Source organism: Nyctibius grandis, chromosome 5, assembly GCF_013368605.1.
Source record: "Nyctibius grandis isolate bNycGra1 chromosome 5, bNycGra1.pri, whole genome shotgun sequence".
Taxonomy (NCBI): domain Eukaryota; kingdom Metazoa; phylum Chordata; class Aves; order Nyctibiiformes; family Nyctibiidae; genus Nyctibius; species Nyctibius grandis.
In genome coordinates, this window is record NC_090662.1 from 27,287,944 (window position 1) to 27,311,123 (window position 23,180).

At 40.2% G+C, this 23,180-nt stretch overlaps 1 protein-coding gene across 1 annotated transcript in view; it reads right to left on the minus strand.

The window, feature by feature from the left end:
* Positions 1 to 23,180, minus strand: part of PTPRZ1 (protein tyrosine phosphatase receptor type Z1) — a 104,345-nt gene that overhangs the window by 60,922 nt on the left and 20,243 nt on the right. The window contains exons 3-6 of the mRNA XM_068400702.1: positions 5,052 to 5,231; positions 3,048 to 3,199; positions 1,469 to 1,564; positions 1,145 to 1,211 (exon numbers count right to left, since the gene is read on the minus strand). Coding sequence (XP_068256803.1) covers positions 1,145 to 1,211; positions 1,469 to 1,564; positions 3,048 to 3,199; positions 5,052 to 5,231 — 495 coding nt within the window. The remainder of the gene's footprint in view (positions 1 to 1,144; positions 1,212 to 1,468; positions 1,565 to 3,047; positions 3,200 to 5,051; positions 5,232 to 23,180) is intronic.

Below are 23,180 nucleotides of genomic sequence, written 5' to 3' on the forward strand. Positions count from 1 at the left end.
GGGTTATTTGGCTTCCAACCACATATGAAAATCCAGAAACATATGACTAAGAAAACTCACAGAATAAATCAGACATTTCTCTTGATTTAGCATTTAAAGAGTTGCAAATTCCTCATGATAGTTATATTTATTCATTTACACTTACCGCCGTTGTTACAAATATTCAGTCTTGGGGTAAATAAAACATAGAATCATAGAATATCTTAAGTTGGAAGGACCCATAAGGATTATCGACTCCAACTCCCTGCTCCTTGCAGACCTACCTAAAACTAAACCACATGACTAAGAGCGTCATCCAGATGCTCCTTGAACTCTGACAGGCTTGGTGCCGTGACCACTTCCCTGGGGAGCCTATTCCAGTGACTGACCACCCTTTCAGTGAAGAACGTTTTCCTAATGTCTAATCTGAACTTCCCCTGATGCAGCTTTATTGCATTCCCTCGTGTCCTATTGCTGGTCCCCAGAGAAAGGAGATCAGCACCTCCCCCACCACTGCCCCCCTTGAGGAAAGTGTAGACTGCGATGAAGGCACCCCTCAGCCTTCTCTTCTGTAAGCTGAACAAACCAAGTGACCTCAGCCTCTTCTCGTAAATCTTGTCCTTGAGACCTTTCACCATCTCGGTTTCCCTCCTCTGGACACTCTCTAATAGTTTGATGTCCTTCTTATATTGAGGCGCCCAAAAATGCACGCAGTACTTGAGGTGGGGCTGCATGAGTGCAGTGCAGAGTGGGAGAATCGCCTCCCTTGACCGGCTAGCCATGCTGTGCTTGATGCACCCCAGGACACAGTTGGCCTTTTTTGCTGCCAGGGCACACTGTTGACTCATATTCAACTTGCCATCAATCCAAACCCCCACATCTATTTCTGTGGGGCTTCTCTCCAGCCTCTCATCCCCCATTTTGTACTTATAGCCAGGATTACCCCGTCCCAGGTGCAGAATCCAGAACTTGCTCTTGTTAAATTTCATATGGTCAGTGATTGCTCAGCTCTGTAGCCTATCCAGATGACTTCTGCTGTTTCTAACAAAATACACACGGCTGAGCTTGAGAGAACTGCGCTCCTCTATGTCTTTACGGATTCATAATTACACTGAAAGGGAATTTAGTCTAATAAGTAATCAATAAAACATCGAGGCAGACTTACCGAAACGACTAACACTATCTACTCCATTAATGATTGGATTATAATCCAGATTATCTTCTAGTCCAATCTGTTAAAAAGAAAATGCATTTTTAATAGTACAGGTTTTATGAAAAAAACCTGAAAGTTGCAGTATGCCACCAAAATTATAGATGACTTAAAGCGGAGCAATTGTATTTTGTCCATTTGCTTTTCCGTAAGAATAAATTAGAAAGATATATGTAAATTTATAACTCAGTGATCACACATTGGAACCAGTTAAATTCAGTTTGAACATCTGCTGTGTTTCAAAGCTTCTTTAATGACACAAAGATATATTTTATTTACCTCAAACAAAATTGATAAAGCTCTTAATTTTCCATTTCCTTTAATTGCCTCTTCAAAATTTGTAAACTGATCTGCATCATAGCAGTAGATTTGCATCTGCAAATAAAAATATATTCAAATGTTACATATACCAAAAATTAAAATAATTATCAATGCAGTTATTTACATTCCCATGTTGAGAAAAAATGTCCAAGCAATAAATTTAATTAAAAATATATGGATTTTTTATCTATCTCACATGCATTATCTGAAAATACAGAATGGAATTCATCAGCTGTTAGCTATCTACAAGCGACCTCTCCTGGAAAACCACTAAGTATGCAGAAGTTATCCTTTCAAGGAGCACAGCACTCTCCGTGGATAATACAGTAAGCTAACTTGCTGATTGATAGTGAACATCTCACCTAGAGTACTCAGGTGAGACGAATCTTGAAATCAGTGGTAAAATATGAATAATAAGGCAGGATGTCCCTACTGCATCTGCCTTGCAGTAAGTGTAGAGAAGCACTAGCAATGAAAGATTACGAGGTATTTTGTGCCCATATTTGACTGCTGTCATGGGCATTGGGTTTGTTGCACCCCTTCCTCTCTTTCTCCGGATGCAGTTGTGAAATCTCCTCCAGTGCCAGGTCACCAACATGAATGGGGAAGTGTCCTGCTCCTACTAGCTTTTCATGTGATAATGACGGAGGAGAATATTCTCTTCGACCCCTTGGCAGGTGGAGTGTGAGTGGGAATTTTTAGATGGCTAACGAGGTAAAGGAAACGACACTGCCCAGGGGAAGCTCCTGGCTCACAGCTCTCCACAGAGTATAGGACAAACTTGGCTCTATTGCTTTGCTCTGATATAGAAGTCCAAAATGCTCAGAGTGAGAAGCAGCACAGTTGCCTGCCACAACTACATCCTTTTAGCTGGAGAATGATCACAATGCCCTGTTGAGGGTTGAAAGTTTGGTCTGCAGAGTGCCCTCATGGATCTCTGCAAGAGCTGCTCCTCTCCTCCACTCCATCCCCATGCTGTTGCAAGCTATTCTGACAAACCTGCCAGAGGTACTCTGGCCTGGCTTCCCATGAATGCAGCCGCACCCAGGAGCTGCTCTCACATGGTGGCTCCTGGCACGCCACTGCCAGCTCTCTTTCCAGCCCAGTGACATGGGCCATGCTTTGTATCAGTAAGGCCCAGCAGCTCCCATGGGCTCTCAGCAAAGTCCCAGCTTTGAAAAGTCCATTTACACTTTAAACAACTGACTGCTGTGGAATATGATGGGCCAAACTCATAGGAGCTTAACTGTTAATGGGAGCTTGAACTTTGTCAGATTAGCAGAACCAACTTATAATGTTGTCTTAGAAGACATGAGCGAAAATGTACAGTTTAGACATTCTCAACGTGCCATGAAATAATATCTTATGCTGCCCTTCTAAAATGCATCATTTAAATATTATTAATTTGTATTTAAGTGAATGATTATATTTGCAAACAGACTTTAATCAAGTGATAAACAAAGGTAGTTAGTAAACAGCATTACTTTTTGAAGAATGTCAAATCGTCAAAATTGTCAAAATCTATTCCGTACTTTACCTCAAGAGGAAATTTTTGTCCTTCTAAACTATGTTCTGATCCATCTGACGACACGTTGCATTTTCCCCAGTGAAAAGTGATCTTGCTTGCTTTGAATACGGTGTCTAAGCCACCTCCACTTACATAATAATCATTTGTCAGGTTAATTTCCACTAAACAAAGAAGGTAAAAAAAAAAGAGTGTCAATATAAAAGCCAGCCAAGGCACCTATGACTCTCATATTTCAGTATTAGGTGCTAAAAGGTAACTATGATACGCTTTTTTCTCTGTATTTCATAAGAAATTTGACAGGAAATTGGTTATTTAAACAAAGTAAGAACTGTGATAATTCACTATTAGCATGGAGAAATATGTTTCGTTTCATGCTGCAATTCATAAAATAGTCATCTAGTGAAGTACACTATTATATTTGTCTCCCATTGTCTGAAACTAGCCACAGAACTGCACTAAAAAGCTCAGAAAACGGGCTTAGCCACCAATCTGACTGTCTAAGAAAATAAATTCCTGAAATACATAGATTCCTGAAGGCACCTGTGTTTTTTAAAAGAAGGAAAATACCTCCTCCCCCATTATTATCATAACTCCAGATACAAATCATGAGGCAACACACAAAAAGAAAATTTTAGCCATTCCCTAGGAGGACTGTCCTGTCTGTGAGACTCATTAGCTGTGGAGCAATCTCCCATGGGAGAAGGGGATGACAGGTCTTCAGCTGGACATAACTGTACACAAACTGTAGATGGGACTGAGCATTTGTCTTCTGGAGGGAATGAGCAGGGTGGAACAGACTGAAGCTCCACATGTGGCTTTCCCACCTCCAGTGATTGTGAATGGTTTGACCTCTTGCTGAAACAGCATTAATGGAGTTCAGTTTCATTACATTCCTCAAGACCTTGAAGACAATTTTAACTGCAGAGCTTAGCAGTTCCTTTTATAATATCTGAATTGCTGTAGGTGAGGAAGAGCTTAGTTCACTTTTATGGACTTTAAAGAATGTTTCCTCAGGGATCTCTTGAAAAGACAAATGCAGTATTTATCTCATCTAGTAGGGCAAGAGGGAAGTAAGTAATTTGTAGAGTAGTATGTAGGAAGTACATGACGGGGACAAGAACAGAAATTAGGAACAATGACACTAAAATAAAATAACATAAAATATCGTAAAATAAAATAACATAAAATAAAATGGCTGGTCTAGGGGTCCCACTGGAACTGGTAGAAGGTCAAAGACAGTTGTTAAGAGATTCCTTCCTCCATACCTGTGCCCGAAACAAGAAACAGTATTTCCAACAAGCAGCTTTTAGTTACTGCTGTCCTGGATTTATACAGCAAAGTGGTTGCAAAAAGATTTGTCTGACAATGCAAATGCCACCATAAGCTTCTTTTATAGCTGGGAGAAATAGGCACCTGTAGGCATAAATCACCTCTTTCTGAAATACATTTCTAAGATAAGTAAGACAAATCGGACCATAAAAACACCTATTTCTCTTCTTTGACTGTAAGAAGAAGTCTAAGTGAGTAATTCAGACACAAGTGTCTACATTATAGGCATCTATGTGTAGGTAAGATGAATCCCATCTTGAGCACAACTCATCCACTAAGTGCTTCCAGATGAGTAGGTAATTTATTCATACTTTTAAAAAATCATTTTTGTATACTTGTTACAGATTCTAGATATGTAGCAATTATCATTATTTCATAGCAAATGCTAAATTACTGTTTAGCTTCAATGAAGTGCTCGTGATGGAATGGTAGTAATGATGTGATTGCTTTGGCCCTATCTGTCTGTGCACATAATTTTCATTTGTGTTTTGGTGATTTCTCTATTATGCTTGGCTATTTTCATCACCTGTTGTTTTTTTTTTTTTATTTAATGGACAAATTCAGGATGCACGAGTTAAGGAAAAGTGAAATGAAAATGTTTCATTAAAAGTCCTTGGTCGATTGTCCGTCCTATATCACTTTTCTGACCTCATTTAATTCCAAACATGAAATCTGACTTTTTACCTGTTTTGCCAGTGTTGTGAATGAAAGTATCTTCCAAAGTTTCTGCTTCCCATCCATGGAATTTAAGTTTCTTCAGATTCACATTTACTTGGGTGAGATCTTCATCTATATTAATAGGAGATTGTTTGGCACCATTGCAGGCTGAATATTTCTTTCCCCAGTCCTTTTGGTTCAAAGTTCCTAAAATCAAAACGTTTGGGGTAAATACATTTAAAATGTAAACTAGCATCCATGTATTTTTTAATGTGGGAAAGTTAAAACACAGTTTGCAATCTGTGATCAGAGTACCCGCCCCTCTTTTAGGCCTCGCCTGTAACAATACTTAGCACACCTACCATTGCATCCTACCTTCACCAGTTAAGTCACTTTTTGTCCATTTTAGATATCATACATACATGCTTATGAATCTCTAGGGAAAGCTGAAAACAACAAAAAAACCCTCACACATGATATACAGAAATAATAAACAAAACAAGGCGGGGGAAAAAACCTTTCAGGTGAAAGAAACTGGCACTCAAAAAAACTTGGGAATTACTGCAGAACCCTCCTTTCCAAATAACTCTCTTAATCATATGAATGTCATTAATGTTTCTTCTGCCCAATGAAGTCAGACATCCAATAAGATTTTTTAAAATACAAGCAATAAGATCTTTAAAAAAAAATCCATAGACAGAGGCAAAAAGGTAAAGTGATTCTACCCTGAAAAAGGACAAAGGCTAGTGATGCTCTGGCTGGAGAGCCTGGCTGTACAGCCCGGCTTTGCCCGTGGAGGGCCGTGCACACCCACTCCAGCCACCCCCCTGTGCAGCTGCTGGGCGAGAGCAGCCAGGAGGTCCTGTGCTGCAGCACGGCACCTTCTCCGGGGCACGGGGGCTGCATGGCATTTCACTGTGGCCAGTTCAGACATAGACAACACGGACACAGGCAGCACGTCCTTCACCAAAGACTTGATTATTTTCCTTAAGAAATGCTCAAGTACTCTGTAGATCAGTGTGAGGGGTTAGCAGCTGCTCTGAGAATCTTTTGTTTATGCAATATAGTAATATAAATAATACAATATTTTGTGTATGTTTGTGTTTGCATACATATAAATATTTTTTCCTGACAGGGAATTCTGGTAACACTTCAAAGGGCTAATTAAAACCGAGACTTGACTGCACAGACCTAAGAAAATATAATTGCTTCAGTTAGCATCCCACTTACTAGTAGTTAAGGGCTAATATTAGTGCATCCAATGCACACATTTAAATTCTATTAGACATGTTGAAATGAGCCAGTGCTCATTTACAGGCTGCTGCGCTACATCCAAGTCTGTCAGCAGAAGATTTTCTATATTGTACCGCAGGCAAGGACAGCCCTCATACTGCACTCAGAAAACTCAGAGAGGGGAGAAGAGATGCAGCCAGCCCTGTAACCATGACAATAGGCAGTAATAGAAGATGCTCATCTGGATAGCTAGCTATCTGGAAACAAACCGGAGCTAAATTATTCAACAAGTATCAAGTCAAGCGAGTTGCCAGTATCACCTTGCCGCATCAGAAGTACTGCAGGTCAGATAGTACATAAACTCATTTACTTCTTGTAAACAGCAACAGAAGAAACTGCTAGGCACAACAGCCAAGGAAACCAAAATGAGTTTAAGTCATAGGGTTATGGATCTGGATATCCTTCAGGTGGGGATTAGAGCCCTGTACCGAGCAAGCAGTAGTCCCCTTGGGAATGGCACATGGGGTAAGCTTCCAGCTCCTCCTCAAGTCACGCTTCTCCTGGACTTTACCTGTGAGTTATAGTTTATCACCTGGGCATATAATGAAATATTCTGATTTCTAATCTGCTTTTCGTAAGAAAAGAGTGGCTAGCATTTCACCTTCTCTCTCAAAAGCTTCCCTTAAGAAATGCTGAGCACAAGTCAACCAAAATCTGGAGATGAATCTGCTCAGATCTTCTGTAGTGAACTTTCTAACAAATATTGAAGGCTTTTAAAACCAAGAAAGCCAATTTTATTTGATTATAAATTAGAATCATTAACTTTTTAAACAGAAAAGCCTCCAAACATGATCAGACAGGACAGAAATAACAATTCTCAGCTTGCCCTGTGCATCCTTGCAGACAGGCCCTTGTTTCCAGGTCTGCTTTCAGCCAGCTCAGCGACTTTTTAAGATGCAGCAAACTCTTTAGAGCCCTCCTGGCTTTCTGAAGTCTTTGCCAGTTTGGGCTGGGCTGGCTGCCCGCCCATGGCCATCCCTCGGAGTTAGGCTGTGCTCCCCACTCAGTGCTCTGTTTCTTTTGCTCCTTCCTTTTGCCACAGCCCAAGACTTCCCCAGGCTCCTGCTGTTGCCCCAAAGCAGTAGAAATCTCCTTTCTCTTTCCACTGACATACCCACTCCCATTGCTCACCTGCAGTCTGTCCTTCAGAACATCATCACAAATCTTTGCCCAACAGGAATTTCCCTTATTCTCCTCTTTCCACCACTGACATTAGAACTGACTGAAAATACTACTCTTTTCTCTCTCCCATCAGTGTACTTTGGGTACTTTCTTCCATGCTTCTTTTGATGAATTCCATTATCCCATTTTTGCATCTTCCCTTAAATTCCCTACTATCCACTATCAGGTTCAATAAAACCAAATACATTAAAATTAGAGAAACTATAATCTCCTTCCAACTTTCATAGTTTCGTATTTTGTGGTTTTCTTATGTAGAATGTAAATTCTTTGACTTGATTGATAGTCATTATCTGTGCCTCAGTGTGTAATATAACAAATTCCTAGCATGAAGCTAATGACAACAATAGTAACCGTAGCTCATCCCAGAAGACAGTGTCGCGCCAACGCTGTAATCCATCACCGTGTCCCAAGCCAGGGCACGCGGAGTTACGTAGGATGCTGGCTGTAGGCAGTACAGCGATGCTGTGGCCCGACCAAGGGAGTTTGTTCTTTCACTCTGTATGTGAAACTTTTTGTAATTATTGCCAGAAAGAAATGAGGAAAATAAGAAGGCTTGGTGAGATGAAGAACATTATTTCCTGTCCCCCAGAAAGGCCTCAAACCTACGAGATGAGCTTGCTAAAAAGATTTGATAATGTTCTGCCTTTTTTTTCTGTGTAGAAACCAAAACAATTCAGTCAAGCAAGTGATTATAATAAAAAGATTCTCTTTTCATGAAGAACTCTGTTGTTTACACCTTACTGAAATCCTACAGCATCTATGAATCTTTATGTCCCAAAGAAAGTTTTAGAACAGTGATTTTCATGTAATTACATACTGCCATACACTCACCAATAGTCATGGTAAGAAGCTGATCTAAGTATATTATGTATGAAAAAGATGCAAATACTTTTTCAGCTACTCTCTGGTTGACAAAAATAAAAATATCTATCCTATCTGTATGAATGATAGCTTGAAATCAACTAAGGATAAATGAAAAGTATTTCATGGTTGCAGAGAACAAGAGATAAGATTTCCAGCTACGACAACTTAACTGAATGTTCCAAATTAATGCGCCTGATGGGAAATCTGAATAGGTATTTGACAACTTTTAATCAGTTTTCTTCTTTGTGGTCCAGCAGCTGGTGTAGCTGAAAAAGCTACATAAGCAAAGGACACCGTTATTGCTTACAATTGCAGATCTCAGCAGTGAGAAACCCAGGCAAGGTGGAAGCTCTCTTTCTAAGGTAAAAACAATATTGAGCTCAGTAACAAGGAAAAAGATCTGTGTACATTTTGCATGTCAAGAGGAAAATCACACTTGCATAACTACTGAGAAGTTGTAGCACTGATCAAAAGCTATGGAATGAAATGTACAGGAAATCAATGGTGGGCTCCAGTCTGAGGCAGGAATATGGGGAATTCCAGAAAGAACTGGAGTACAGTCATGATGATGCAAATTATATTTGAGCAGCAAAATACACGTTCATGCATAAAACCAGCAAATGTAGGAGCAGATAACGGTTGTGTCTATATTAGCAAGTAGTACAGACCAATATGAGTGGATTTATAGAGTGAAACAGTTGGAGCTGAGGACCAGATGTCCATACTATATGCCTTTCAGAAGGTTTTTACCTCAGCTTAGCTCTGTCTGGTCTCATGGGCTGAATGCCCATCAGCTGCTGAAGTGCATTAGGTATGTTCCTGTAGCACATCTCCTGTTTAGTATCGGTTGAGACGATCCCATGTCAGACACTGTGAGACAACTACCTTGCAAACCAAAGCTTGGCAAATGGGGAGCAGCCAGGAGGTTTGCTTCAGAATTCCACTCCTGATCTGAACTAAAGCATTAACGTAAATGCAGCCAGCGTAGGCAGCAGGTGGTGAAACTGCTGCAGTTTACATGACTTGCAGAAAGCCAAAGTAAAAGTGAAAGAACCAAATGTTTTTAAACAAGAGCAGATTGTTTTACTGTAGGTGTTATGACGGAAATCATAAATCAAAGCAGTGCCAGCCATTTTGAAAAACATTGTTGAAACTGAGCTTCAAAAATTAATTCCCCCAAACTGTGCTTTGGAAATCTGAGGAGAATAAAAATGTGCACAATGTATCTTGAAGTGTGCACAGAGGAAGCAATGTTTGTCAAAGCTGTCAGCTCTGAAGAAGTAATTCACAACTCACAATGAATGAAAATGAGCCTGAACACTGCAGATTACAAGATAATGGAAGACTACCTATACCATAACCTTTGCCACTCTTGCCCAGGGCAGAATGTCCAAAGAAAATTTTCCTACCCTTTCTTTCTAGGAAATGTTCATACCTAACTCTGCTCCTCATCCTTAGCCCCAGTGATCCCATCCCTGCAACAAGCATCCAATTCTCTTTTTGTCCTTCACTTCCATGGGCTGCTGTCTTTAGAAGATCTGGCCCGCAAGGTGTTACTGCACTTCTGTCTTTTGTAGAAATGAAACAAAAGCATCTATAGAACAACCCTCTGTGTGTTGGTATCCTATGCAAGTGGAAAGAGTGAGCAGGGCTGAACACAAGTTGCGAAACTGAGTGGGCTGTGGTCCTCCCAGCAGCTTGCCAGGAGAGAGGTCTCTCAGCATGCTCACACACTACTACAGGTATGTCTGTTGGGCTGTAAACCCTCATTACGAGTACTGCTGTTTACTACCATGGATCCGTACTGGCCGAATGTAAAATACAATTTATGAAAAATGGAAGATATCTTTTTAAATCAATGGAAAATATAAAGAACTTAAAATGTAAACCGCAAGTCCAATGAATGGGATTCTGAATACATGAAGCAAATACTCTGCATTTCTTCTTTGTACTGAATACGGATGTAGTTTCTAAAGAAATACGATCTTAAAAATAACGCTTTGGGCTTTATGGGATTAATAACGATGTCAGAAAATTGCATTAGTGAGGAGAAATGTTTTACTTGGAAAATTCTACTTCCCAGCACTTCACTTTAGTAACTGTTGTTTTGACATCAGAGTTTGCATTCTTAGCTCTTATTAGGATTATGTTTCTCACGAATGGGCATACTCCTAGCATGTGCCCCCTCTATAGGAACTGTAATAAGCTCTAGCTTTAATGGCAGTTACAGAAAAAGAAATGCTTTAAATATTAGTGAAGAAGCCATACTTACTTCACAAGCATAAGCTTTGAAACGCAGAGAGGTTGAGAGGTTAACACCATCACTGTTAGATATCTACTGTTAGATAGAAATAGGGATACAATATAAGACTATGTAAGTTTTAGACTCTAACCCACTACAGAGTATAAGCACTGCTTCTCAAACTGGCAGCAATGGGTACTACAGAAATAATCATAGGTCTGATTCAGGTTTTCCATTGCTCCTACCTCATTTATTATTTCACAGTTTAAACTGATGTGAACCCTAGGGTTTATGCTATAGATGAAAGTCAGCAGAAAAGAGAGATGGATTCTTTATCTCTACTTAATTTCTTCCTCTCAATTTTTCATCAGCTTTTGCTTTCACAATGATATCATTACTTTTATAAATATAGATTGGACACATATAGGAGATGAAGTATATCCCCTCTGTGTGGATTGTTAATAATGGATTTGCCTTATCAAAAATGTTATTGGTTTGCCACTTTGAAGTGTTAAGTGATTTTGAGGGTTTTTTTTAGAGCAAACACATTTTATCTAAGATATGAGAAATCAGAAATGAGGCCATGAAAAGATGTGGGTACCTATACGGCGACAAAGTTTAAATTTAGATGCCCAGTCAATACTGCTCTGAACACCAAACTGTAAAGCTATTCTTTTTTTTTCCCTTTTTATTTCTGCTTCACTATTTAGATAGTGCATCAGAACTGGATGAACACAGGAGATGATAGAGATCAACAAACCTCAGGATGCTTCATACCATTAATAGCTATAGCATCTAGCTTATTACCAAAAGTTGCACAACGCAGGCTCTAATCCTCCAAGGCAGAAGAATGATTTCAATTCACATTCTGGATGAGTGCACTACTGGCCCAAAGAGAGAAGAACTGCCAATACTAATCTTGTGAATGTTATCATAGCTCATATTACAAAGGCCATGACATATCACATTGCAATCTAGGGAAACATTTTGGTCATCAAAAAAATAGAAGGTTTAAGTTTTACATATTACTGAGTAGAAGACAATATTTCTGCTCCATCTTGATTGTCATTGTAAGGATTTTTAGGTTTTCTGTTTTTCCCCTCCAAAAGCCCTGATTACCCCCACAGACTGTTCATGATCAGTCTCATAAAGTTTATAAAAATTCTTCAGATTGAGAAAGCCCAGACTTTAACGGATGAAATTACTTGTCAGGACAGAGTCACAGCTATAGAGAAGGAGTTTTGGCTTCCAGGTTTGGGCTTAGCCAATTATGCCCGTCTCAGTGATTTAATTGCTTGTGGGTTTTCCAAGACTGGATTGCTTGCCAATGTCTAGGTCAAGTGCTCAAAAATGAAATTACACTGGTTATGTTAAAGAGTCAGCCCACAGAGAAACTGGATGGCCACTCCAAAAAACTTTAATAGCATTTAAACCCTCAAAGCTCAACACTAATAAAGTAACTTGCTTTTAAATGGGCAGGAGCCAAATATATTTATCCCACGGATTTTTTTGGCATACATACAGTGAGAGAGAAATGAATGCAATACATTTTCTTATATTTCATTTTCTAATATTTCAAATAAAGCAAACAGAATAAACAAAAAATTCTAATTGCTTTGCAACTAGATGCATTCAGGCAAGCCAAAACATCTAATCTATTATTTTCTTTAGTGCTTTATTTGTCAGCTTTGTATCTAAGTATCAGCATATTTACATTGTATTCTGTGAATTGTGTGCATGTGCACACAAAACGGACAATACGTACTGTATAAACACAGACAAATATGGACTTTTCCTGAGAAGAATACCCTAAAAGATGGCACAGCACTAACCTGTTCCTCATCTAAAATGTGTTGGACCACTTCCCCTTATTAAAAGCTAACTTAGAAGACGAGTCAGGAAAATTCTGATGAAACATTTTGTTATCTTCAGATTATCGGATCTTTCTTTCATCTTTTGTTTATTTATTTGAACATAAACTTTATGCTTCCTTCACATCTATCACAGAATCACAGAATCACAGAATGTTAGGGATTGGAAGGGACCTCGAAAGATCATCTAGTCCAATCCCCCTGCCGGGGCAGGATTGCCTAGACCATATCACACACGAACGCGTCCAGGCGGGTTTTGAATGTCTCCAGAGAAGGAGACTCCACAACCTCTCTGGGCAGCCTGTTCCAGTGTTCAGTCGCCCTCACCGTAAAGAAGTTTTTCCTCATATTTAAGTGGAACCTCCTGTGTTCCAGCTTGCACCCATTGCGCCTTGTCCTGTCAAGGGATGTCACTGAGAAGAGCCTGGCTCCACCCTCATGACACTTGCCCTTTACATATTTATAAACATTCATGAGGTCACCCCTCAGTCTCCTCTTCTCTAAGCTAAAGAGACCCAGCTCCCTCAGCCTCTCCTCATAAGGGAGATGTTCCACTCCCTTAATCATCTTCGTGGCTCTGCGCTGGACTCTCTCTAGCAGTTCCCTGTCCTTCTTAAACTGAGGGGCCCAGAACTGGACACAATATTCCAGATGCGGCCTCACCAGGGCAGAGTAGAGGGGGAGGAGAACCTCTCTTGACCTGCTGACCACACCCCTTCTAATACACCCCAGGATGCCATTGGCCTTCTTGGCCACAAGGGCACACTGCTGGCTCATGGTCATCCTGTTGTCCACTAGGACCCCCAGGTCCCTTTCCCCTCCTCTGCTCTCCAACAGCTCTGCCCCCAACTTGTACTGGTACATGGGGTTGTTCTTGCCCAGATGCAGGACTCTACACTTGCCCTTGTTATATTTCATTAAATTTCTCCCCGCCCAACTCTCCAGCCTGTCCAGGTCTCTCTGAATGGCTGCGCAGCCTTCTGGTGTGTCAGCCACTCCTCCCAGTTTTGTGTCATCAGCGAACTTGCTGACAGCACACTCTAATCCCTCATCCAAGTCATTAATGAATATATTGAATAGAACTGGTCCCAGAACCGACCCTTGCGGGACTCCGCTAGACACAGACCTCCAACTGGACTCTGTCACTGAGACATTACTCAATAAAATAATCAAAAAGCAACTCAGTGAGAAAAATGTTTTTTTTTTTTTCACTTTATCCCCACAGAAAAAAACCATCAGATGGAAGCTACAATTGTTGAGATACAACGGAAAACTGTAATCAGTATTATTTATACAGTGGCTGTGTGGTGATTTTTCTTCCTGGGAGTCAGTCTGATAATGATCCATAGTCAGATAAGTGAATTACTGAGCAAAATGCATAGGAGGATAAATGTCAATGGACAGTTTTCTTTCAATATAGCAACTGTTTGCTGTTCCTCTTCTCCTTCTTTCATTCCCTGATAAATCTGGCCATTGCAGGCTAGTTAGAAAATATATAATCAATCATACACTTCTGTGCCAGAGAAATACAGATTATCACTGATGCTCCATTTGCAGTGCACTCAATGGGATGGCTGTTTAGACTAGGAGAAGGATTATGGGAGAAACTCTGTCAATCATTTAAGATACCTCTTTTCTATTATTCTCATCCCATTGCTCCTGAATTTGCATATAAGTGCTGCTAGAGAATCATGTAGCAATATATAATGAAAACTTGCCAAGTAATTTTTTATAATTAATGCAGTGTTAAGATCTAAGCTATATTTTTCAAGCAAGTATTAAGGAAGGAAATTCAGTACAGTGCCAAATGGGAAAATGTCCAGTAAAAAAGAAACACATTCTTCCTCCTGCTTTTATTTCATTTTTGACAATATGTGAAGCCCTAATGGGAAAGCCTGAATTCTTCCAAACCTTGGTCTGAGGAATTCAGGCTGCAGCAATGATTTCCTTTACCTTTAGTAATACTTAAGATCATGAAAGTGAATACAACACTGTTGAGTGACAAAGATCATTCCAAGATCACAAACAACCAGAGCTGAAAACAGAACCGGAATACATGGAGCTGACTCACTTTTAGGCTAAGAAATAGGCAATGCCTTTTGGCCAGTGCTAAGGAACATGTCTATGACTTCATTTCATATACCCTATAGCTGCACTTTTTTTCATGCTGGATATCATAGAATTAGCTGTCAATTTTGTGTCATGGCAATGTCAAAGGCCTGTTTCATCTTCCACAAGAAGAGGACTCCCCATCTGTTTTTGAGCTGTTTGGCACACTGCTAGCAAGGAAGGACAAATAAAATGGGATGATCGCAGGCTTTGTCCTCTAAAGCCACCCTGATTTGCAAAACAAAAGCAATAGCTTTCCAGCATGGTACAGCCCCATCACAGTTCAGCTGTACTTCCTGGAAGTAAAGCTTACTCCCAAACTTACAGTTACTGCACAGAGAACAAATGGATTTATGTCGCCTTTCTGTTGGTGAACATGGGCATAAATGAAGCTTACGGAGGTAACGCCCTCTGCGCCGTATCATGCAAGTATCATTCTATTAGAAATGTAATGGCTGCATATGACAACAATTGTGTAGACTCAACGCTTTCTCCAATTTTAAACAGATCAAAAAAATGCACCTTAAAGAACCATCAGCTGGAGCAAAGAAAGAGGAAGCAATAATCTACTTCAAGTGCAGCATTTAGCATCTGTCTGATAAGTGATAGTTGATGTAGTCCCAGGAGATGAGCACAATGAAACCCATCTTCAACAGCAAGAAACCTCATTTTTACCAGAGTACAGATCACCATCTAAGTCTAATGAATTGCACTATGACACTGGTCGCTTTTCACTCCTCATTACTACAAGGGAGACTCTGCTGTATTTTAGAAATTATCTTGGGTGGCAGAACCAGGCAGTCAGTACAGAAACAAAATGCAACAATTAATTTTAAAAGAGAGCATGTAATTTCCTCCTTCTCAGCTTCTCAACAGATCAACAGATCTAACAATATTGGCGTTCACTGAGAAAATCAATATGGTTTCCTTTTCTCTCCTGTTGTGGTATGACCTCCCTCCTTCCCCTGCTCCACTTCCCCCCTTCCCTCTTTCCTTCTTCCTTCCTTTCCTCCCTTTCTTCCTTCTTTCCTCCCTCCCCCCCTGGACCACTAAATGTTAATGAGCAGTCTGTTTAGTTCCATGAAAAGTCCCGTGGTGGTACACCACAGGGGCACTTTTTCCTGTTACCAAACATGTGCATTATGGTGTTGCTATCACCTAGGAAAATAACTTCTGTCAGTACTAGCCTATCTACAAGAATAATACATCTCATAAAGGCCACAGTCATAAGTTCCGATCCAAAACCCACTGAAGTATATAAATAAATCACAAGTAGGTTCTCTGGGCTTTGGATCAGATCGGCTGTGCATACATAAAAAAATCACTACTAAACAACACTAGTGGAACTGTGGATGCAAAAATCCCACAAATAGCTATGAAAAAGGTTGGCATTTACCCTTGAATAGCAAAAAGGCATTTATTTCAACTGTAAAGAATAACATAAAGATCCTGAAAAGCAAGGACTAGGCAGAAATAAACCAAAGTAAGACAAATATAAGGATAAAAGACTACTGGGTTACATCACTGGCCAGTCAGTCCCAGCAGCTGCCAGTAGATAAATTACCATAATGTCCAAAAGGACATAGAAATAATTCTGGTTTTTTGCTCCCCAGGTTCTCATTTTTACAGAGCTTCAATTTTTATAAAATGAGGTCCTACATATCTCCAGAAGAACATAATACCATAGGAAAGTGGGATTCCTTTTTAGCATCTTTTAGCAGGATTTGGTATCACACTTCTATGGGAATTTCAATACATATTATGTTTGCATAATGGTAAGGATAAGAGGAGGTGATGTGCAGGAATTTGTTATACAGTATTACACTGAGCCATACAGATTTCTTACACAGAGCCACAGCTGTATGTGTGCTTATCAACACAATTTCTTATCATATTTTATTTTTTACTTTAGAAAACCAATTCTAGTTCATAAAATGGCTCTTTATCAAGGGCTTTGACTGCAATAGCAAAAACTTTAATTCTCTTTCTCTTTCCCCCCCAAAATTAAAGAAAATCCTTCAAAAAATGTCAAAAACCAACCCCCTTCTATCATTCCACAAACATTTCCACACTAATGGTATTACTTTACTTGGACTAAGGATAATTTCAGTGTCATCATTATGTTTCCGTTATGTCCACACACTTTATGACAGATACTTTCAGAAGCACCATAGCAATGTCAGTGTATGTATATGACTCTTCCTCTGATAATATACCATGTCAAAATTAAATAATACTGTTATGTGACTAGTCTTTTTTTAAGACTATCATATCCTCAAAAACACTCTTTACCAACTCTTCCACTGAGTGAGGCTTTATCCAGCCTTGACATGATAACGGCATTACGTAAATTACACTGTAGATATTTCTTCCAAGTATTTCTTCCACAAACATGTTGTGCGAATCTCCTTTTTTCCTTTGTAGATCTATAAAAAGGCCTAACCAGTTTTTAAAATCTTTCAGTATTAAGAACTTTCAAAGTCACTTTCAATGCTCAGTGGTTATTCTGAAAAGTGCACAGCTAAAACCTTCTGAGCAGTAGGTGTAACAACTCACCTCAGATGGGGAGCTCACTGTCCATTAATAGCATTTACCTTCACAGCTTTTCCATTCCATCCTACAGTGGAAACTGTTTGAAATGAGGATGGAAGCAGCACTGACTGCTACAGAGGCACACACTTAATTCATGCATCTCTGGGCAATTGTGGTCTCCCATCTGCCTCAGTCAGTCAGTAAGTTCTTGTGCCTCTGAGAGTCTTGTGGTGATAAAACTGGCCTAAAATGTCTTGCTGCTGTTAGGAGCACTGCTTTTTACTTCATATTTTCTGAAACTAAGAACTAACTCATTGCACTACTTGTATGGAGAAACCAATAGAAACAACTGCCTAACATACTCCCTCTGAGCCAAAAGTTCAGACTGGAGATTCTAGTTTTCGTATCAATATTGTCTTAATTGAATAAATTAAAGGCATGTTTCTTGGTTCATTTATCTATTTTAAACAGGAAGTTACTATGGTAGGAGCAAGAGGAACACATGGTATTCCCGACACATTAGCATCATCTAATCATCAAACCTCTCCCCAGTGCAGAGGAACAGTTATCTTCTGCCACAGAGTTATGCGATCATTCACATAAAGGAAATTAGCCAGTTCTAAGAGGGGATTGGATGAACACAAGTGACTTCAGTACCAAGTAATCCCAAGTATTCAAGAATCCCAACACTTCTAGATTTGTGGAGGGCTACAATACATGCAGATTAAGTTTTTGTGAAATTTTATCTACTGCTGCTTCTCCTTTCCTTTTCCCTCTTGGTGGAAAGTATCAATTTTATGTTCAGGAAAAAAATCTATGCTACCCTAAACATGTTATCTTGAATGTAAATGTTATTTTGCAATTTTATCTTGAAAAACGCACTTAAAATTACTGAATTACTCCAGAGTAAAAATTTTCTGACAAGAATCTTCTCCATTCAGTCTGCAAGGAATTGGACAGCCATTAAAAAAAACAGGCCTGTAAGCTGTTAGGGCAAAATCTCCCCAATACATGCCTATTGTGCAGATAATTGAAATGTAGTTAATCAAGCTCAAGAGACCATGTCACATTAGAGTTCCCAAATTTTCACCAAAAGCTCCCTAAATACCTTATCACTGCCTGTGCCCTGAGGCACTGTCAGTTTGACTAAGCTGAGCAACCAAAATCAAAGCCCATTTTGGATTCACAGACTAGTCATCCGTTGCCATGACCTACCAAGGTACAGACCTAGCTGGCATGTGCCTAGTGACACTCAGCCAACCCCACCAAGATAAAAGCAAAGCCCTGCAGCTGCACCTCCTGCCATTCAAGAACATTCAAGTGGATGCCCTTTTTAATACAATATCCCAGCAACTACACCCAGGTAGTGTTGTTAGGAGAACATGAGATAAATACCCTCCTCAGACAAAAATTTTTTCATGATCCGTATTTTGCATTTCCCATGACAAGGCCTGAGAATATTGAAAAGGGAAGGAGATACGTGACATGGTGAGGCTGAAAATTCAAGAATCACTGGGTCAAAAGAAGATAAGGAGGGGGAAGGTTGATTTTTTAAGCCCAGCAGCTGGAACATTTAGCTGGGAAAGGGTAGGAATGACACAAATGGGCTGAGAGGCACCTTTCTGCTAATGGGTGGATTCTGAGGCAACTAACTCCCCCTTGTGTTGTTTAGGCACCTAATGTGGGTGCCTAAGCTTGAATTGTGAACTTAAGAGAAGATATATGTTCCCTAAGATCCCTCAATCATCAGCGCTTTTACAACGGGACATGATAAACCTTTGCGCACTTGAGAAGTCCACACAGCAAATTACTGCAAAATAACTACCACATTTCCAATTTGCACCTTAGGTTGTTCCACATGTAGCTTCCACTGGCACACGTAAACCCTAAATCATAGTCTAATTCTTCTATAGTATTTCTCTGGTGATTTGGTTCTCATTTTTTTCTTTTTTATTCTAGAAGAACTTCCCTTGTGCTTACCATGTGCACTCTACACCACAGTGTATGTGTCACAGTCTGCCAGTGCTGTTATTCTTTGAGGACCTGTGTATGACTTCTCCTTAACCAGGGTAACTGTGGATGACTACAGTAGGCATTGATTGCAATTGGGGTGGAAAGTGTGGCAAAAGATTATGATGGTTGTAGAGGAGATACAAGGCTGGAGTTTCTAGCTAAGGCATATTGCACAGGCAAGGCACACTAAAGCCCAAGTACTGAATCTATATCTCTTGGTATAGTTCTGAAGATATGAAAAGATTAGTCTCACTCGTGAATGACTTGCATGACATTTACACAGAGATTTCACTCTGAAGGGGCTGATCAAAAAACCCTGTAGGTGAATTATATGACTCTTCTGCATCAACTCTAAGACAGGCAGTAACATATTAGATTAGAAAAAGGTGGGAGTTCGAGGGTGGGAAAGCAAGGCAAAAGTACTATGTAAATGAAAGTTTCTGAGAAAATGCAGAGACAGTTTCTTGCATATGTAATTGTGAACTTGTTTTTTAATAATTTCTCTCTGCTGTAGGCAGCAGCAACCTTTCCCTTCATGAGAATCAGCTTTGTCTTGGAATAATACCCAGAATCTCTTGTTTCCAGTAGAGTCCACCTCCCTGTGGGGAAACATCAAATTAGAAGGCTCAGTGAGTGGAGTTTCCATGGAATTGTTTCTGCAAAGAAAAGATGTTTTTGACTTCACAGAAAATACTGCCAGTCTGTGACTGTGAGTCACAGCAGATCTGTTTAAAATTAGGTTTTTTTCTATATTGCCTCTTTACTTTTGTTAATATCCTGTCACATTGCAGTTCTGATAAATAATTCCTTGACTGGTGGTCATCTTTGAAACTCTTAATTCTGTGAAGATTTGCCATAAAAACTTGTATTGAGACTCACTCACCCTTGTCATCTCTTAGCTTGCCATGTTCTTGCATTTCCTTCCTTCTCCAGTTTAATAACTATCTGTCTTTTGTGCGAGACTCTTACTCAGAATAACTGAACCACAGAATGGCTGAAGGTGGAAGGGACCTCTGGAGGTCATTGTCCAACACTCCTGCTCAAACAAGGTCATCTACAGCCAGTTGCCCAGGACCATGTTTAGACAGCTTTTGAATATCTCCAAGGATGGAGACTCCGCAACTTCCCTGAGCAACCTGTGCTAGTGCTAAGTCATCCTCACAGGTAAAAAGTTTTTCCTGATGTTCAGAGGGAACCTCCCGTGTTTCAGTTTGTGCCCATTGCCTTCACCGGACTCTCTCCAATATGTCCATGTCTCTCTTGTACTGGGGAGCCCAGAACAGTACTCCAGGTGTGGCCTCACCAGGGCTGAGTAGAGGCGAAGGATAACCTCCCTCGACCTACTGGCAACACTCCTCCTAATGCAGCCCAGGTTACCATTAACCTTTTTTTGCTGCAAGGGCACATTATTGGCTCATGTTCAACTTGGTGTCCACCAGGACTTCCAGGTCCTTTTCTGCAAAGCTGCTTTCCAGCTGGTTGGCTCCTAGCATGTACTGGTGCCTGGGGTTGTTCCTCCCCAGGTGCAGGACTTCGTACTTTGCCTTGTGGAACTTCATGATGTTCCTGTTGGCCCATTTCTCCAGCCTGATGAGGTCCCTCAGCACTCCTTCAAACTTGCTGAGAATACAGTCTGCCCCATCATCTAGATCACTGATGAAGATGTACAGTAATGCTCTTTTCCCATTATGCTGGACCTTGTAAAGAAATAACATGGACTTGTGAAGCCGCGCCAGAAAGAAAACCTCTTCACCAGAGCTGCATAAGCTATATCAGAGCTTAGAGCTCCTTGGGCATTACAAGTGTTCCGCATGGCCATGTGGGCATCCCATCTCATGTATAGGATGCACAAAACCTGGGGATGAGTTGTGCATACTACTCCACAGGTTGGGAAATTATATTCCATGACCACATTGGCAACATCAATAAGCAGAGCCTGAAGAGCACTGTCCTTGCCAGACTCTGCACTGCTAACCTGTAATATTACTGCCATCCCGTCAAAGCAAAATACTGATGGACACTGTGAGGGACTCATGATACTTGCATTCAGGCTCACATCAAGGAGGGATTTTGTTGACAATTGTGTCCTTGTCTCACTTCTTAGCTGAGCAGAATTTAATTAAAATACATTTCCTGAGAACATTTGATCACTGTTCAAATAATCCTCAACTTGGAGGCACAGAGCACTAAGGGAGCTTTATTCCCTGCCCTTGCACACTCTGCGTTCCCATGCCATTTGACTTGACTGCAGCGTATATCTGCATAAACTCACCCCTTCAGATTAGCTATGACAAGTCCCTGTTCCATAATAAGTAGAGCCCATTGAAAGACTGTAAAGCATGATCTTGCCTTTAATTTGGTACGTAACTTAATTTGGTATTAGGACAAACTCTTAGCTGCATAAAATAAATGCAGTTTTGCAATGCAATGTAATTGTCATTACACATACCACAATGGTTCCCTTGTTAATGCTGCTGCTGCTTGCTAAAAATTTGGCACTTGCATTTCTCCAGATGTGCTACTTAAATGGCCATTTAGGATGGAGAATTTCCAACCTCTGCCTTATACAGTTTTATAGTTCTCATCTTTGTACATACTGGGCATTTGATGGAGCATAAATATATAAGATCTTACACTATTTTAATGTGTTTTGAAAACAAAATGTTTCTTTAAAAATACTGCAGGAAACAAAGTGACAGCAGCAGTATAATGCTGTCTCCTTTGTATCTGTCCAGGACTGAAATGGTAGTAGCTGACATGAAAAAAAATTTACCAGTTTTCAGCTGCGTTGGTCTAATGAGTGCTTAAGGGATACCTTAGGAGGGAGCTAAAGAAAGGAAGAACTTGCATGCAAGAAGGGTGATTAGTGTTGTGGATTCCTGTGAAGCATTAACTTGACAGCCATGCACAAGTCAACAGTATTTTTGTTCTCTCCTCTCTGCTGGGGGTATTGTTTCAAATAGGGTCATCGCTTTGCAAGTTTGGCATCTACTTACATTGTTTAAAAATCTTACAAGACCCCCATTAGAATAATGGGTCCTGACATATATTTCCTAATTTGCTGTATGATATAACTACTGTGGACAACTGTAATCGTACTCCAACCGCTGCTTTAGAAAGAGGTTTTTAAAAAATTGCTCCATTGATCTGAGATGTAATCTGCATCTGTGATGGTATAAACAATACGTCCTGTGGGATGACAGCATTAATACTTTATTAATAACTCCTTGCATAGCCTCCTACATGAGCTACAGAATGTAAAAACAACCTTCACTGAAGCAGAGGATGAAAAATAAGAAGTGGATATATAAATCAACTTTAAGAAACATTTAGACATTTCAACGTTTCATAAGCTGCATTTCTGCTTAAAATTTTGGCTTTTAAACTGCAGCTTTGCTGCCCTGCATAGAGTTCAAAGGATGCTTGCTGCCAACTTGAAACCTGGTCAGTCATTTTTAAGAAAATCAGATTACTTGGTTTGAGGGATCACATTTATCAGCCTTTGAGGTTTGACAATCACATTGCCTATTCTTAAATGATGTTTTTCTCCTGAGCATCCATATGCTGTAGTTTCAATCAAATAAAAAGAGGGAACTGAGAGGGAAAATGCACTGAAGTTTTTGTGGCAGTGCACAGGCTTATTGCAACACATTTAATGCAATTGGTGAAACATGCTACGCTGCTGAAGGCGGAAGGACTTGCAGGGGGAGATCCAGTGTTCATAAATTAAGTGCCCCTCTCTCTTCACTGGCTATATTGAAGGCAGGCACCTTTCAATGGGCATTCCAATCTGTCCAGTTCAATTGGCTCTCCCTTAATGGTAATGGGGATGATGGCCACAGGTAATATACCACTGCCTCTGCACTAGTGGTTAGAACACTGGGTAAGGAAGCAGTGACTCGAATTCTTGGGTTTATTCTTCCTGAAGGAGTTATGCCAAGACATTAGGAAAAGGCCTAACCAGTAAAAGACAGAAGTGGCTGTCCTTTCCAAAAAGGCTGGGCTGCTGTGGCCTCTGGGCAGCAGGAGACCTCAGCTCTCAAGGCAACA